The sequence below is a fragment of the Anser brachyrhynchus genome (genome assembly GCF_964034855.1).
Source record: "Anser brachyrhynchus genome assembly, chromosome: 21".
NCBI lineage: Eukaryota > Metazoa > Chordata > Aves > Anseriformes > Anatidae > Anser > Anser brachyrhynchus.
In genome coordinates, this window is record NC_137714.1 from 7,650,962 (window position 1) to 7,667,544 (window position 16,583).

At 41.5% G+C, this 16,583-nt stretch overlaps 1 protein-coding gene across 14 annotated transcripts in view; it reads left to right on the forward strand.

Annotated features, from left to right (window-relative positions):
* The window catches only part of PLCH2 (phospholipase C eta 2), an 85,485-nt gene that overhangs the window by 20,296 nt on the left and 48,606 nt on the right, over positions 1–16,583 (forward strand). The window contains exon 1 of one of the 14 annotated variants that reach the window (XM_080564423.1): positions 3,237–6,181. The exons of the other annotated variants lie outside the window; for them this stretch is intronic. Within the exon in view, the coding sequence (XP_080420549.1) occupies positions 6,151–6,181 (31 nt within the window). The 5' untranslated portion in view covers positions 3,237–6,150. Of the gene's footprint in view, positions 1–3,236; positions 6,182–16,583 lie in introns of those variants that run through there. 14 annotated transcript variants of the gene reach the window in all.

The window sequence follows — 16,583 nt, forward strand, 5'->3', positions numbered from 1 at the left end:
ATCGGGAAAGTCCAAAATCAAGGAGATGCGTGGCAAATTCAGTAATCCTCTATTTTTTAAATATGTTCTGGCATGTCTAGACTCAGTTTTCCGTTCTAAACTGATGAAAGAGTGCTATGCACAGACATGCAAAATCCTGTTTGCTTAGGTATATGGTACATCAGATTAGCCTGGAGAAGCACTTAAGATCGCCTTCAACGTGTGGCTCTAACATGCTGCCTGTTTGCGCGATCAGTGCTGCTGCCACGGAAATCTCCAGCGTGCAGGTTTAGCTGAGCAGACACAAGTGAGGTTGGGAGTTAGCATCAGCTGCCCGAAAGTAACTTTGAGTCGAGCTACAATGCTGTGAACTTGCCCGTCAGCTGAGGATGAAAAGTGAACTGATGCTCTACTAGTTTTGCTTGTATTAGTGAGTGACCAAAAAAAGACTTTTTCTTTTTGTTGATGCAGTTTGAATAAAATCTGAAAAGACACGCTGTTTATTCCAAGTGTTTCAACTTGAGCACGGCGGTCTCCTTGATTTGGTACAACGTAGACAGTGGATAGTACAGAATTCTGACATGAAATCCCGAAGTATTTGTACAGTCTCAATTTCAAGAATTGTTTTCAACATTTTTTCTTGCTCAATGGAGACTAAAGTGTAATGAACGCTGCACGCTGCCGTTTGTCCCACTTTGTGCTGCAGAGGCAGAAATGAACAAGTGAGGCTGTTAGAATGTGCTATTGTCTCCTTTGGCGATGTCAGTTTACAGTGATTAAAAGCTATCACGAGTCTGTGGACTGTTGGAAAAAAGACTTGACTCCAAGGATATCTAAAGATAGTTCTGATTCTGTCACCAACTTATTTTTTGACTGTTTTGGGCAACTTCACTTCCTCCTCTGTCATCTGTCTTATTTTGATAGTAGGTGGGATCTGCTACTCCTGCACAGCAGGCAGGTTCCAGTCATGTTTGGATCTCTTATCACCAGTGCTGAAACAAATAATAATGCTCCACCTACATTATTCAGTAATGAAATAACCATGGTAAGCTCTTCTAGACAGGGGCACTTGTGTGTACTTGATAGCAGCTGCCTGGGAACTGTCCTGCAAAATACCATCTCTAGAATCCAAGAGTCCGAGCCTTGGAAGTTTTGTGTGGCCACCCCATCTAGATAGCGGAGTTTATTCAAAATTGTTCAAATTAGCTTGCTTTTTATTTAAAAACAAACAAACGAAAAGGTCTTTTGTGAACAAAATTTGTTCTTTTTGCAAGAATATACATTGAAATCAGCAGCCAAACGTTTAGGTAGATGTTTTACTTGAGAGATCGCAAACTGATGTATTTTCACCTCGTGCATTGGTCTGGATCAGAAGGATCAGAGGACTGATGAAACAGCCTTCTTCACAAGCTGAAAATTGATTGTTTTCCTGTTTCTACCTTCTATTGCCCATGCTCATACAGCGTTCTTCATACTGTCAAAAACTTCAAATAAAAATCTTTTGAAGGAATTCAGCCTTTGAGCTGTTTCATGTCCCCTTACAAGGTGACAAAGTTGTAAGAAATTGTGCCATTTATGTAACGTACTATGTTGTCAAGGAGAAAGGTTCTTGTACTGATGGCAGTAACTTTGGTCCTCAGGTCATATTTGATGGTAATTTAACACTAGAGGGCAGCGGTGGTCTTCCTTTTATCCATCCGTTCATTACGTGTATGCATGTTCCTTCCGAAAGAAGGCAGGCTGAACCACTTGGTCCCAGGTTCAGAAATCTTTCTTGAGGTCGCTAATGTGCATGGTGAATTCCTTAAAACTCACCTGACTAAGCCCTACAAGTTTGCGACAGAATAAATCTGGAATGTTTCAGTCCAATGATCTTGATCGATGGTGCCATGATACAAAGCAACACAGTCTCTGAACTTTCTTGCTTGTGTTTAGCCTGATACAAGCACTCCACAACCTGGATTCCTTCTTAGCTGTTATCTTCCTTTACCTAGAGTGCCCTCACAACACTCCTCATATGTATTTATTTCTTTTTCCAATCCTTTGTTCTGAAGTATAAACGGTGATACAAGACACAGCTCAGCAGTAAATCTGGACCAAGCAGGGTCTGGGGACTTTGCGTTTTATTTTTACTGCTGAACGTTTGTGTCATCTTTCAGCTGGTATAATCCATGTACTCCTTTCTGATCTCTTTGAGAAATTGATATTTGTTTCCATAAGGATATTGGTTTGGATTAAGTGAGCTTTTTAAGCCTTGCCATCCCAAATAGTTTTTCATTGCCTGTTGAATGTATCAAGCCTCCTAGATTAATTTATTTCCTGGTTTTGTTTGATTGGGGTTTTTGCCTGCTTGCTTTAGTAAAGAGTTGTTGCCTGCCTGTTTTAGTACAGAGTATTGTGTTTCTCAGAGGCTCTGTGCCAAGATGCATAAAGGTGTTCAGTCTCCTCACTCGTTTCAGCTCCGACATCCCCGCTGAGATGCCTTGGCAGCTGGGAGTCTAACCGCGATTGAATTTGACACCTGCAGTGGAGCAGAGAGGCGTGCAGTTTGTTGCCTCCAATTCAGACATCCCTTGACCTGGTAGCAACCTTACTTTGTGAGTTTCGTGAGGACAAATGCCTGGGAGGTCGTGAAACTGCCAGAATAGCAATGGGAGCCGCAAGGGTACATTAAGCAGAGGTCAGGATTCTTGGTTCTTCTCCATTGCCGGTCGGGACATTGCGGCTTGGCCTCGCCTTTCCGTGCCGGGCAGTCAATTCAAGCACCAGCTCTGTTTCTTCTGTAGCAGTTATCAAGCGAAAGCAAACTAAAAACTACTCAGTGAATTATGTTGCGGAATTGGGGTCTTTTCCATGCTGGCAGAAACCATTGTACTGCACGCATAAGCGTAGCAGTCTGCTAACGTGATAGGAGAGACTTTTGTTATTGTAACTTAGATTTCTCGGTAGATTTATTTTTGTGTCACTTACAAGAGAAGTGAAGTAAAGCCTTAAGCACGGTAAATTTATGATGTGTTGATGTTAAGAGGGGGCTTTATGGTTGGGCACGGATTAGGAAACTCGATCACCTGAATGTTACCTTCTGTTTCCTCTCCAAAATCTCCTTCCTCAGCGATTTCGTCACTTTCTCCCTTCCTCCCACTCCCTCATTCTTTCTCCTGTGTATCTGTTGCTGCATGCAGAGATTTGGTAAGTGTGTGGAGGGAAGTGGGACACTTGAAGCACAGTACATAGTAGTGTTTATGCCCACATTCCAGAGAATGTTGCGGATCTGAGGGGCTGCGTGCGTCGCTGTTGCCATCTGCTGGATGGAAGCACAAACCCAGCCCAGAAGGAGAGAGACGGACAGACTTTGGAACAAGGGGATGTACGTGCCATTTCCACGGGTACTAGGCAGTTCCTAGGAACAGTACCATGACAAAGGTGATGCAGAAATATGGTTCTTGTACAGTATACGACCAGTACTGCACAAGTAGCCCCAGAATACTGCACGGCGTGCGTGCTTGTGTGTGCATAGCTGCAGGAACGGTTGCAAGAGGCTATTTGCTGCTGCCATGCAGGAGGAGAGATGTAGAACTGCTTGTTCTGGCTACGTAGTGGTTGTAGTTCGATTCTTAGAAACTAGTGAAATAGGGAAAAATAGTGCTCAGATGGTCAGAATAAGCGCAGTATGTTTAGAGGGAGTAAGCTGAGTGCTGGGTTGAGTGAAGCAGTGCTGGAGCAATCAAAGACCAAGTCTTTATAATGCTGCGAGAGGAAAATGTTCCTTTCATTCATCTGCGTGAGGCTTAGCCTCTGTGGCTGTTGAAGATGGGGGTGTGTGGGGGAAATGCAGTATTCCTTAACAAAGTTCCATGATATTGGCATTATCTGTGGGAAGTTCTTAAGATCTGGCTATTAAATCTGTCAGTCAAGCCAGCTCACAAAAGGATGCAGCTCTTGTAAACACTGTAAATGAAATCTCTCCCTCCTACACGTTCTCATAAGTGAATTATTTGTATCTGCTGATAGTTACAGTAAATTTAATCCCTCTAAAAATGAATGCAGATATAGCCAAGCTACTCTTAGCCATTGTGTCTTAAAACATGCGCTATTGCCTGGCTTTGATTTGCATTTAGAGTTGGGTAATTGGCTTTTTAAAATCCAAGCCATACCTATCTGTGTGATAATGTGAAACCTGCCTGGCTCTAGAAAGTGCTTACATTCTCAAACATTTAAATGCTTGTCAACTGCAAGGAAGAATTCTCTTTTTATCATTGTTTTTATCTTCTCTGCAAATTAGATCTGAGGTCAAATACCTCATATTTGAGAGAGGAACGCTTTGTTTCTTGAGAGAACAAAAAACTTTGACTGGTTGTCTTCTGAAGCAGCTCACAGTGGTTTTCTGCAGATAGTGGTAACAGCCCTTGCAAATAGTGGAGCTAAGGAGCCCTGTAAAGGAACATATATGGCGTGCACATGTGGTAATTCCGGAGCTGGAAGTTGCCTCTACAAACACTTGGCTTTTCTGGTAATGTCTCAAATGTGTGGGGTATTTTTTTTTATCCGTAGTCCTTATCTCAAATAACAAATAAGGCTTCCATTACCCCGACTGCGAGTGGTGTTTGGCATGCATTTTAAGTACAGAAACATTAACAGGTTTAGTCTTTTATTTTGTTCTACCCTAACAACTTCCTTTTTCCCTTCGGAATTGGGAGGAATTCAGGAGGTTCCTCTCTGAATGGAGATGAAGAAGCAAGGTTCAGGCAATAAGCTCACCAAGGATCTGAATATATTAAAATACGCCTTGGCGTTTTCCTGAATTTTATATGATAATGTCACCTTGTCACTCTGCCTGCGTACCTTCTCCCTGTATTTAAAGCTTCTTTCATTTCATGTTTTTAACTATGTGAGTATTGTTAATTAAGTACTGTATTGTGCTGCATTATATAATTGTGAAAGTTAGATAAGCATCAGATCTTCAAATACTGAGTTTTGACCATTTCCATAAGGATATGATCAGTAGAGTTGTTTCTGAATAATGCTTGCTTAACCACGCTTAGGGCTAACATGCCAAAATTTTAATAGAGAATTGAGACCAAGTGTTTGAACCATTCGGAAGGTATGAAATGCTGCTCCCTGAAATGCTGAAGTTCCAGACAATTGACTCCATGAAGGAGGAGAAAGCAAATGATTTTGCACCTGTTTCGAGACCATCTTCATCCCCTTGACTCTGGTGCATCCTGTACTGAACTTGAAGAGGCTCAACTTTTTTCTTCCTTTTTTTTTTTTTTTTTCTCATGCAGCTCTAGATAAAAATTACATTGTAGTAGTGTTACTGTGGTCAGGGATAAAAAGTTAAAACTCTCTCCTGGTCCCAGGTGATTAAGAAAAGGGAGCAAAACCCTCCATTTTTACATGAGCATAAATTCAGAGCAAGGGAACAAAAGTGATTCTCAGGTCAAAAAGTTAAGAGCTTTGTGATAAAGGTGGTAGAAAGGTACATTTCTTTGCAAATAATTTTGATCTGTTATTTTTGCTGTTCAGGGTTAGAGGCTTAAAAGAACTTTAACTGAAGACTAACCCAAATTAGTCATTTATTTTCCACCAACTAATAGAGATCTCTAGAATTTTTAGCTGTTAGTGACTAAGGATCACAGTAGACTTAGAAAGTCCATGGAATTTGGGATCCTTACTCCCTCTGGCATAATTGAAAAGGGACGCCTCGTAGGGTTGTAAGAAGTCACGGCTGCGGTGGTATCGGGTACCACTCCTTGATAAGCAGGGGAAGAGAAAAGCAGAGGCAATCTGAAAAGGAGCATGAGGATTAAACAGCTGTCATAAGGAATTTCCTATTGCCACGGAGGACCTGACACTGAAGATACCAGGAAAGGAGATGCCAGGCAGGGAAGTGTTAATTGTTCCAGCCAAAGTAGTTCAGATAAAATCTTACCTTTTCTCTCTCCCCCATTTCCTTGGGTGTTCTCTACAAGTAGAGGAGCTTGTACCATCGGAAAACTGACAGAGATTCCTCAGTGGCTGAGCTAATAAATGGGATGAAACTTAAACTGCCTTCTCACACAAACAGAAAGAGACTTGCAGAAGAGGGAGCATGACGGAGGGAAAATGCTGAGTATTTTTACGTTCTGATAGAGGCAAATGGGGAAAAAATAATCTTATCTTTAGAAGACAATGGATTTAGGAAGCCCACAGCAGAAGCACAGTAGGTGAATTTATTCTTTTTACCATATACATTGGAATTTTAGCTAGAGGATAAATTGCACTTGTGCTTATGGGCACAGTTGTTTTCTAGTTGTACTCTGATAACATAAGATAACTCTTCCTTTTCTCACTTGTCCAGAGATATTAATTTAGCTGTCGGTGACTGTGTTTAGAGGATATTATTTCTTAAAAATCTTACCAGTACACTGTCATTCAGAAGCTCTTTTATCTCTGATGGCATGTTTTATTAATTATGGCCACGGTATCCAGATGAATAAAAAGAGTGTTAAGTAAATTAAAATCCATTCCACTTACTGGAAATGAAATACGAACCACGTCAGGGAAATGGTAATGCTCAAGGTATAGCAATTCCTAATTCCCTGAGATTTGTTTACAGCAGAGCAGTTTCATTAGCTACAGACCCTACATTTACGTGTGCCTTGCAGACTGCTGGTGGAGGGAACAGAGGTTGCCTTTTAAATTAGAGGGACCACCCCACAATGCGGTGCACTGTATTTTACATATCCCTTCAAACTGTCGTTAATCATTGCTGTCTAGAATAGAAACCTTTATGCTAATTGCCACAGGGGTCTGACGTACCTGCATCCTCTCGGTGGTTATACAGGAGCTTTGCTGTGTAGGTTCTGCTGACCAGATTTGCTTGTGTTGTCCCTCTTGGCTTTGGCTGCGGTACATCGTTCATTTAAGCCATTAGCAAACATTTAAATTGGAAACTTATTCTCCAGCATTGTGTGTTTTTGTGGTTCTCTATATGCACGTGCCAGTTACATGTTTTATGACGAAGCATATATGTACAGAGGATGGCGTTACTTGTGTCTTCTGTTTGAGGGCAAATCTATCGCATCTTTAATGGTGGTTGTTACACTTCAGGTATCGTGTGTGATGAACCACTTTGAGTAGGCAATTAGTCAAATAAATGACTGACAAGTAAATTACAGCTAATACATGGAACACATCTAACTGTCGAAAGCACCTGCAGGCATTCAGGTGCTGTGCACTGCCAGGTCCTCAGCAAATGCAGAAGGGAGACCAGGGTTTGTTCTGAGCTCTGCGGAACGTGCACTTGCTGCTTGCGGGGTGGAACACTACCTTCTTTTTCTTTCTGTGTCCACAAAACCAGTGACCTTAGGGATATTCTTCCAGAGAAACAGTTCTATTCTTGTGTTTTATTTCTCTCTGTAGGCTTTATATAATCTTCCCTAGTCTTCTAGCATCCATTTGCCACAGTACTATTGTGATGCTTATAATTAGTCCTCCACTGGGAGAGATGTGCAAGTACCAGATGTTAGATCCTACAGACATCTTACAGACACGTAGGACATGGATAAAGCCTGTATTCTCTGGGTATTGCAGCCGTGATGGCTCGTAAATACAGTTTTGGTATCAGAATGATTTTGCCAGTAAATATCAACAAAGAGTCTGTGCTGGTTTGCTATCTGGTTTAGACCATAATTTTATTTGTTACAGTGAATTCAGGTAACTTGACTGATAGCACTGCGTGCAGTTTGCTCTTTGCTTCTCAGTAAAAGTTGTTAGCTGATTCCAAGTAACATCCAAGCTATGCAGCTTTCCCACTTCAATCAGAACAAAAAAAATCAAGGCAGTAATAAAAGTCAGAGGCTGGAGTGAGCTGTGTGACCGTCCCGTGCTATTTTTTCTGTTGTGAAACACGTGGCATAGCTAGGTAATTTAGGGACAGCAGGTTGTGCAGTGACAAATTGTTCCACTTCATTTCTACAACAGAGAAATAAATGATGTCTGTTTTCCCCAGCACCTGAACAGGTGATGCTTATGCTCTCGGTGGATGGGGCGTACTGAAAAAGGAGGCCTTAGCAATTACCTGGACACACTGTCCTGCATCGGATGTAATGGCAATGAAGCTCGCATGCATCCACAGGACGGAACTAAAAGTAGCACTGCCAAGATCAACCTACCTCCATGGAGGAAGAAAAATTATGTGTGTAATGCTGGTAGGGAATTCAACAGGCCGGCTAATGATCAGATATCTTTAGCAACACATCAGAGATTGTGCCCAGGGAACCAAAGTAGCCAGTATAATCCATGACTACTTGATTTAGACAGAGTTTAATCAGATAGGGCGTGTAAGAATGAGCCTAATTCCCCTTACCTTCTCTTTGTGACATAAGAATGCTTTTTTCATCCTTTGATCTCTTAGGGAAATTTTGGTTCATTTCAAATCCATTCAAATGTTGGTCTAACAAGCTTTAATTGGATGTTCTAGGAATGTACCTCAGGGTCGTTTTATGTGGAGATGCAGCCTAGTGCAGTATAGCGTTCACTTTCTCCCCTTTGCAAAGACATTGTTTTGAAATACAGATTTGAAGATGTATTTTAATGTGGATTCTTTTTGCCTGAAGCAGCAGTAAGATCTCTGCATAACAGAAATTATAAATTATTTGCACATGTGTTTAGAAATTTATGACATCTCATAACAAACTACTAAGAATAACAAAGTTTGTGCTTTTACTGGGCATAGCTGCGTGGTTGGCTTGACTGGGTGAATATTGTCAAGGACTGTTTGTGTCTTTAGAATAAGCTTAGAATTACTGAAAATTAGAATGAACTTAGAAGCTTCCTTGAGTAGCCATTTTCCACCTTTGGTTTTATGGCAGGCTTTGTGTGTTCAGATTGCATCACTTCTTTCTTCTTTCTACCCACTTTCTTCATTTAGGGTTTCATTCTCTCCCTCTATTTCTTCCATATATTTTCTGGGCAAGCTTTCATGCCATGCCCCTGCTGGTTAGCCATTCATGTTCATGGAGCTCAGTTCTAACCCTTTTAAAAAACAAAACCCAGCTGAGGTCAAACCTGATAGTAACGCTTTGATGCTTGCTGCTGTAGCACATCGTTCAAAGTTTGGTCCCCCACAGCTCTCTCCCCTAAGAGGAGTCTCTTCATTTATTCATATATTATTTAGCTGGTGATTTGAGTAACAGATGTGTATAGGGGGTATTCATAATTTATTACCAAGAACGAACAAACCATGGCCTGTGGATAGTGAGGACAGACTGAATTCGTTGGGTTGTTGCGGGCAGTGGTTACCCTTAAATAGATGGCTGGAGAAGCTTGAACAAAACCATTTACTTTGGATCTCTACAGTTTCACCAAACGTGAAATGTTACATGAAGTTGCATTTTACTGATTTTTATTTTGGATTATACTACAGAAGTATTTCACAATGTTGAAGTAAACCTATTTCTTCCCTTTTGGAACTAAATGTGTTTATTTTTTGTTGTTCTGAAACATCTCATTTAAGGTTATTTTGCTTAGTATATGTTGTAATCTCATGTGCTTTTAAAGTCAGTAACTATTTTGATTTATTAAACCAAATTTTAGCCTAAAATACACACGATCTTGGGCACTTGCTGTTGTAGAAATCATGAAAGAAAACCTTTCCAATCTTTTCAAAATTCTCTGCTGCAATGCTCTTCACTGATATTTCCAATATCTAAAAAGTGCTGAGAGATATTCTAGGCAAATACCTTTGTTATAAGGAAGAAGACTTGTAACAGGAGTAGAATAAACCACTAATTTGTCTCACTGTAGCATTTTATCTAATCTCTTGTGGTGTTAGTCTGAATTTTGGCTTTGGAGGCTGGTTAATCTTCAGGAATACAGCAACTGATGCTGATTTTTTTTTTTTATTTTAGTTGGGGGCTCTCTGTGGTTTGAGAATTATTGTGTTTTCAACTCATCCAGTGGCGTGATGATAAATCAAACTGCGGATTGCCGAAGCACTGTTATTTGGCGAGGCATGGTGTTACATAAAACCAGCATAATGAGATGATATTAAATATTGGAATTTGTGGTTTTATTGTACCATTCTAATTGTGCCCTGTAGCTTAAGCAGGATGCAGTAAAACATCATCAAGGTGAATTTCATTATCATCTTTCAGTGTGTTTTTCTTCATTGACATGCTACCTAGTTTTAAGCAGAAAAAATAAGAAACCCCAAGAAGTAGACAGAGAAGCAGCCCCGCTGGTTTGGACCAGGAGTATCCTGGGGTATTCAGACCCAAAGCAACAGCTACGTGCTGTTAGCAGGCATTTTAGCAGTCACCAGCATGTCGAGTTTGGGGATGCAAAGTGGATGTAGTCAGTCGGCAGGGAGGGGTTCATCCTCTTCAAAAGGCCAAGCTCGCTCCAAGGTAGTGAAAGCGGCATGGGAAACTCAACCTATTTCCATTCATATGATAAAAAAGTACCCGCTGTTTCCCTGTGGGGTGGCTGCAGCTTTGTGTGGGGTGCTGGGGGAGCTGCATTGCCGCAGGGCGCGATAGGAAACGTCAGGGTAGTGTAGCATATAAAGCTGTCTGGGAGTAAAAACTACTCCTAGCACGTATTTTCACTTGGGTCAGATATGCAACAAAGTGCATCAGACTTTAAAAATAGCTGGCTGCTATCACAGATCTCGGATATTTTATTTACATCGTTGAGAGCATCTCAGAGGCTTCTGTGCACTTATGGCACAGTGAGGCATAAAAATGCTGTCATCTATTTTACATGTGGGAAACAGGTATGGAGAAAATCAGGCTAGCTAAACACTTCGCTCTCCTACTGGTGTAGCTCTGGCTCGGGAATTGGAAGAGGTCTGGGACCTGAAGTGACGTTGTTGTGCTTGATTAAGTACTTATGTTACTCCTGTGAAGTGGCTTTGTTCTGAAAAAGACCCACAATAAAGAATGTTTTAGTATATAGCTTGTAGCGTAGGGACAGCCTGGGGGGTTAATGCAAGGTTATCACGGCAAAAGCAGATAACTGTAATTTCCAAGTTACGGTGCAAACTGTTAGAATGCTTTTCTAACTCCCTTCTCCTCAGCACCTTGTATTCATCCCCATTTCCTAATTCAGAGAGGTAAGGCAAAGATCTCTTCCTCTGGCAGTGACGTGCTTGGAGCTGCAGGAAGCGTTGCCTTAGTGGGTCACTGTTACACCGCCCCGCACGTCCTGCAGCCCGCCTGCCATTAGGTGCAGTTATATTTAAACCAGAATTGGGGCCATTGAACTCCTTCCTGGCAAAGCTGTTGCACGGTCATGGCTACGGGACATGTTGGCTGTGCACAACTGAAGTCTAGAGAGGAAAAAAAACACAATGCTCTCATTCTGTCATTCAACGTGATAAAATGCCAGCCTCTAGAGCAGCGGCTGCTTGTTGTGCTGCTCCACAAATGATTAATCTTTTTCAGTATTTTTCCCTGTTGGTGATACTTGGGAGCAAGTTTGGAGAGAATTCCTTTTGTCTTCTGGGATGTATTTTGAGTTTATACAAAGAAATAAGTCTCCTTCAACGCGTGTGCCTCCAAACATGCCTGCAGATAAAAGGCCTCACTTTGTGACATTGGTTCTCAGCAGATCCAGTAACTGGGAAGATTGCTCGCAGAGCACTTCCATACAGCTTGCTTTTATTTTTAATACAGCATTGCTGATTCTGGAGATAAAGAAGTATTGCATATTTTGCATATATATTTTGCATATTAATAGAGGGCTGTTTTTTTTTTATAACAAAGATCAAAATGTCACTTAATTCTGCTTGCGTGACAGAATGTGTATTTAAAATCAGTGTCACTTTATGTAATTCTACTTCGGAATCAGAATTAGTACAGTAACGGCCGTGTCTGCATGTGCATATCTAAGACAGCAATTACTGAACCGCAGCAGCTTCTTTTATGAATGCTTACCTTCTGAAGGCTGAGGAAGGACATAACACGTTGTCTGAGCAGGGCCTACCTGATTCCTGAGGACCAAACGACACGGGAGAGCACACCGTGAGCTGGAATCCTCGCCGTTCCTTTTCGGCTGCACAGCAGGAGTGACCTGTAAAAGGGAGCAAGTCTGCCACTTTGTAGGCAAGCTGGCGTGGAAGATGTTATGGAGCTGCTTGCGGATGACAGGGCAAATGAATACAATTACTTTCTATAAAATGGACCTGACATTTTGTGGTAATAGTCCCTGACTGACAGCTGGGAGCAGAGAGGAAAGAAGGAAGGCGAACTAGTTTTCTGCTATAAAACAGAGCTTAAGATGTGAGCCGTATAACAGTTTAAATTCCACATCTCTCTGCATCTTGCAGAGAAACCTAATTTTTTAAATCTCCACAGGCTTCTCAGAGGCAGAAGATGCTAATTTTAGAAATGTGGCAGCTCGTCTTCCTCCCCACCCCCTTCTATTTGCTGCCAGAATGTTTAACAATCCAGTAAACAAGCTGTAGGGAGGAAAAAAATAAAAGGGAAAAAACTCCAGAGCTTAGGGTATTGGCCGCTTGTCGATGGCGTTTCTGGGGAAGGGTCTGCTCCCTGCTCCCCACTCCCTTCATACGTCTTGAGTTTGAAAGCTATTTAAAACCAAGGAGTAGCAGTTCAGCTGACAGCAAAAAGGAGCATTTAAAGGGGGAGTAGCCAGGACTAGCAGCCTCCTCCCAGTGACCTGTTTAATTCCGCACCAGTGTTCAGGGTAATTTAAATTAAAGCATTGCAGAAAGAGTTCTTGGTAGTGAAGAATCAAGCCCTACGTTTTCAAGTAGGACTTGGATATCTTATTTGGGGTGTTCATCTGTACTCTCACTCTGCAAATTGCAGCCTTCTCCCCACGTTATCTGTTGAACTCTATACTTTCATTTCTGTGATATCAAAATGCACTGAGACTTTGTGCTCAAAGTCCCTGTCTCTGTTACAAGTAGTTGTAGGTATCTGTAGGCTCCTATGTTCACCTCTACTATATACAAGTCACGGAGTAATGTAGGTAAGGAATGCATGAGACCATCTCCCTTTTGGTCTTGTTCTAATTCTGCAGCTGGTGCTGCTTTACTGGACTCCATTAATATATTCACGTTATTCCATTTACCTCAAAATTTCCTTTCTCTGGCCAAGGTTTTAACATTTTTTTATTAAGTTGTGAGAAGTTTTTGCCACCCAAGTAATAGGAAGATGTTTCTTTTGTACAGACACCTGGTATGTTCTCTAGCAGAATTTGTCCATGGTTTGTTCCTGCTGTCACAAAGATTTTGTCATTACCAAAGGTCTATCAATTCATGTACAACTGATCGCACATACTTAAGTTAGTACCATTGCTGCAAAACTTTATCTCAAGTTTGTCAGTTCAGCAAAAGGGAGCTCATCCCGAGAAAGAACGTGGTTGGAAGCTGGCTTACTACTTGAGCTGTTGAACTGAAAGAAGGCAATGACAAAAGGAGTGTAAGTAAATTTGGGACGTGAATGCCTTGGAATTCATGGATCCACATTCAGTTGCCACAGGCTGTTTTTCTTGAGCCAACTCATCTCCCCTCCTTATATGCCAAAAGAATCTGAGCTGGAAGCCAGGTTTGGAGACTTCTCTTTAAATCTTGCCTAAGTGTTCCATGTAGAAACCAGGTACTGAGAAAAGTCAGATTAATTTGGCCTGTCTGCTTTTAATAAGCTGACAAATATGCACATTGAGTTAAACTGGTGGGAAGTAAATGTGGAATGCTGATACTTCTCTCATTTAGATACATGAATATGCATTGCTATCTGCATCTTCTACTGATTCAATATTTAATGGTATTACGTTGCAATACTAGAAATGGTATTGGCATATCAGGAAAAAATTGTGTAGAAAGTTTCTCAACAAGAAATTCTGCCATTGTCAGTGGAGCTGCTTTGCTGTAGATAATGTCAGTTCCAGACTGTTCTTCACATTAGCAAAGACAGTGAATTTATTATTCCATGGGACCTGTTAACACTTCCCACAAAGTACTTTAAATGAAATCTTTGGCCTTTTCATATTTGTGCTGTTATATTTCTGTATTTGTACTTCCATATATCAAGTTGTGCATATTTCATGTATGTGCTCATTGCCCTGCTCCAAATATACTGGCACGGAAATCTGCGTTGTAATAGCTGTTCCTCACGTCGCTTTCTTTATTCTAACAACAAAAGCTGGATTCTCTAACTAAGGAGCTTAGAATTGTTTGCCTTTCACCTGTAATGTAAAAATGCAAATTCTGTTGGAGTTTCCTTATCTTCCATTTTAGTAGAGCTGGCTGTGGCAGTTTGTAGTGGATAATTTCAGTTTCAAAACAAAATCTCACGTGCTCACAAATTCCTAATGCTTCAGGAACTGTTTTATTCTGACCACTGTTGTGGGCACTTGGATTTGTATATGCGTAAACAAAAGAAAGCTTTAGGAAAACATTTAAAATTACGCATTTGTTGCTACAGATATAATCAATGTGACTAAAGGATTTCTGTTTTTTTCTGAAACAAGATATAGGTGCATTTTCTCCTTAGGAAGGTTTTTGTATTTAAGCAGAAAATGCAAGACAGTGAAGTGTTCGTTACATTCAGAGCACATGGATAATAAATCTGCTCAAATTAACATGCATCATAATCTTAAACACCCTCAAGTGTCTGGGAAGTTTAACAAAGCGTGAAAGCTGTACCTACTTAGCTCTTTCACAGAGCAATGTGTTTCTCTTTTTCAATTTATTTAGAACAGTGGAGGTGAGTGCCACACAGCTGCTTTTATATATAAGAACACAGGTTGTCTTCTACTCTTAATTAGTCATTGAGACTACCCCACTACGTGTTTTTTTCAGCCCTTCCTGGCTCGACTACCTGAAAACTGCAGTGTTCAGAAATCCAGGCCATAGGTGTGACGGAGTGAATTACAGGTTTTGATGCTGCAAGGAGAACTAGCTCAGAATAGGTTTTACTTCCAAAAACTGCTTATTACACAACTTTTCATCTGTGTTATGCATTCTGTCTGTCTTCTTTTCTGAAAACTGCAAAGATTAACTTGTTGTGTCGTTCTGATCCTGACTTTGGGTATCTTCTCCCTGGCATATGAAAATGATTCAGTTTATTAGGAGGTGTGGTATTACTTAAGGCCTATTCATGCCGTTCAGGCAGTCATGATTCTTTTCTGATTGTCTTGTTTGCTCCTTCTCCACAGCACTGTCACAACGCTGATATTAGCTTCTTAGAGGAAACGGAGCTTTGCAGAAGATAGGCTGCTAGGGTAAAAGGGTGTCAAAAGCAGTAATGCGAGCAGGCACAGCGAAGAGAGCGATAACCATGTTCCCTTCCATTACCACCAGAATTAAAATGGAATAAAAGAGTCGTGCCGGGTTGCACGACTCCATCCTAGTATTCCTTAAAGATCTGCCATCCCCCGGGTGCCTGGTTCCTAAAGGCAGACAGAGGTTTGCCTGACAATTGCTGTTACAGACCCGGTGCATTTTAGGACCACCTACAAATGGAGGTGAGGCGTCTGCATAGTCACACTCCAAGATACTTTTTGCTGTTGAACGTGGGCTGTTTGTAGTTTGTTAGATATTTCATGATACTTCACTGAAAGTAATTGTACAGCAAGGTACAACACATTTGACTTCTTAATTATAAAACTGGAAGGGGTGTCTGAAACACAAAGAGGAAGAGCAAGCCAAGGGGGGTTTGTGTTTTGCTCTTAATGGCCTTAAAATAAGTAGCGCGCATTCTGGCGGAAAACAGCCTAAGCCTTGTATCTGTCTGTCTGCAGCTGTCCCAGGAGCAGCTGCAGATTTTGCTTCAACTCCTGCAAAAAGTGTAAACTATCCCCCCAAAATGTTTTTGCTTAAGCGAGGTGGAGCAGATGATGTGTCTCTCACTTCCAGGTTCTTACTCATAACTCTGCGAGCATATTGGACACTTGTTTATAGCACACGGCAGGGAGCAGAAAGGCAGCGTACAGGCGTACCGGCTGTGTTGCTGGGGCTGTAACGCCACGGAGTACTCAGCAAGGTGGTTGAGAGCTCAGCAGGATTGGATAAGTGGGGTAGGTAGCTTGGTTCTTAAGGCTAAGACCTGAGGTCCATCTGAATCCGTCCTTTTCGTTTTCCTCTATCGTCTCTCCCCCTTTTTGGTTAGGCATAAGCATCTTCTGACTTTGGCCAATACAGATTTTCTCAGATGAACGTGGGTTCCCTGAAAACGTTGAATGGGCAGATCGATTTGTGGGTCTTTGGTGAAGAAAATCTGCCAATGAAGTATTTAAATTCTTCTCATCTCTAAATTAGAAAAGGAACTAAGATGAAATTATAGAGCCAGCTCTTGCTGGCTCCTCAACAGCCATTTCTCTTCCCAGGCTGGGAGGCCCAGGGGCGCAGGGCAGCCGGGAGGGCAGAGCAGTGAGCCTGCCACGGCTGCTGCTGGAAGGAGCGAGCTCTGCTGTCAGTACCCATTATGGGAAGATTGTGCATTAGGTTAGTAGTTCACTTTTTTGCCTGAAAAATGACACGGGCTGTTCTTGAACCTACAGAACATCGCATCAGTAATTTGTGTTCCTCCTGATCTCCAGCATGGTGCTGTTGATGGTTACGATACAATGTGAATTATTAGTATGACACT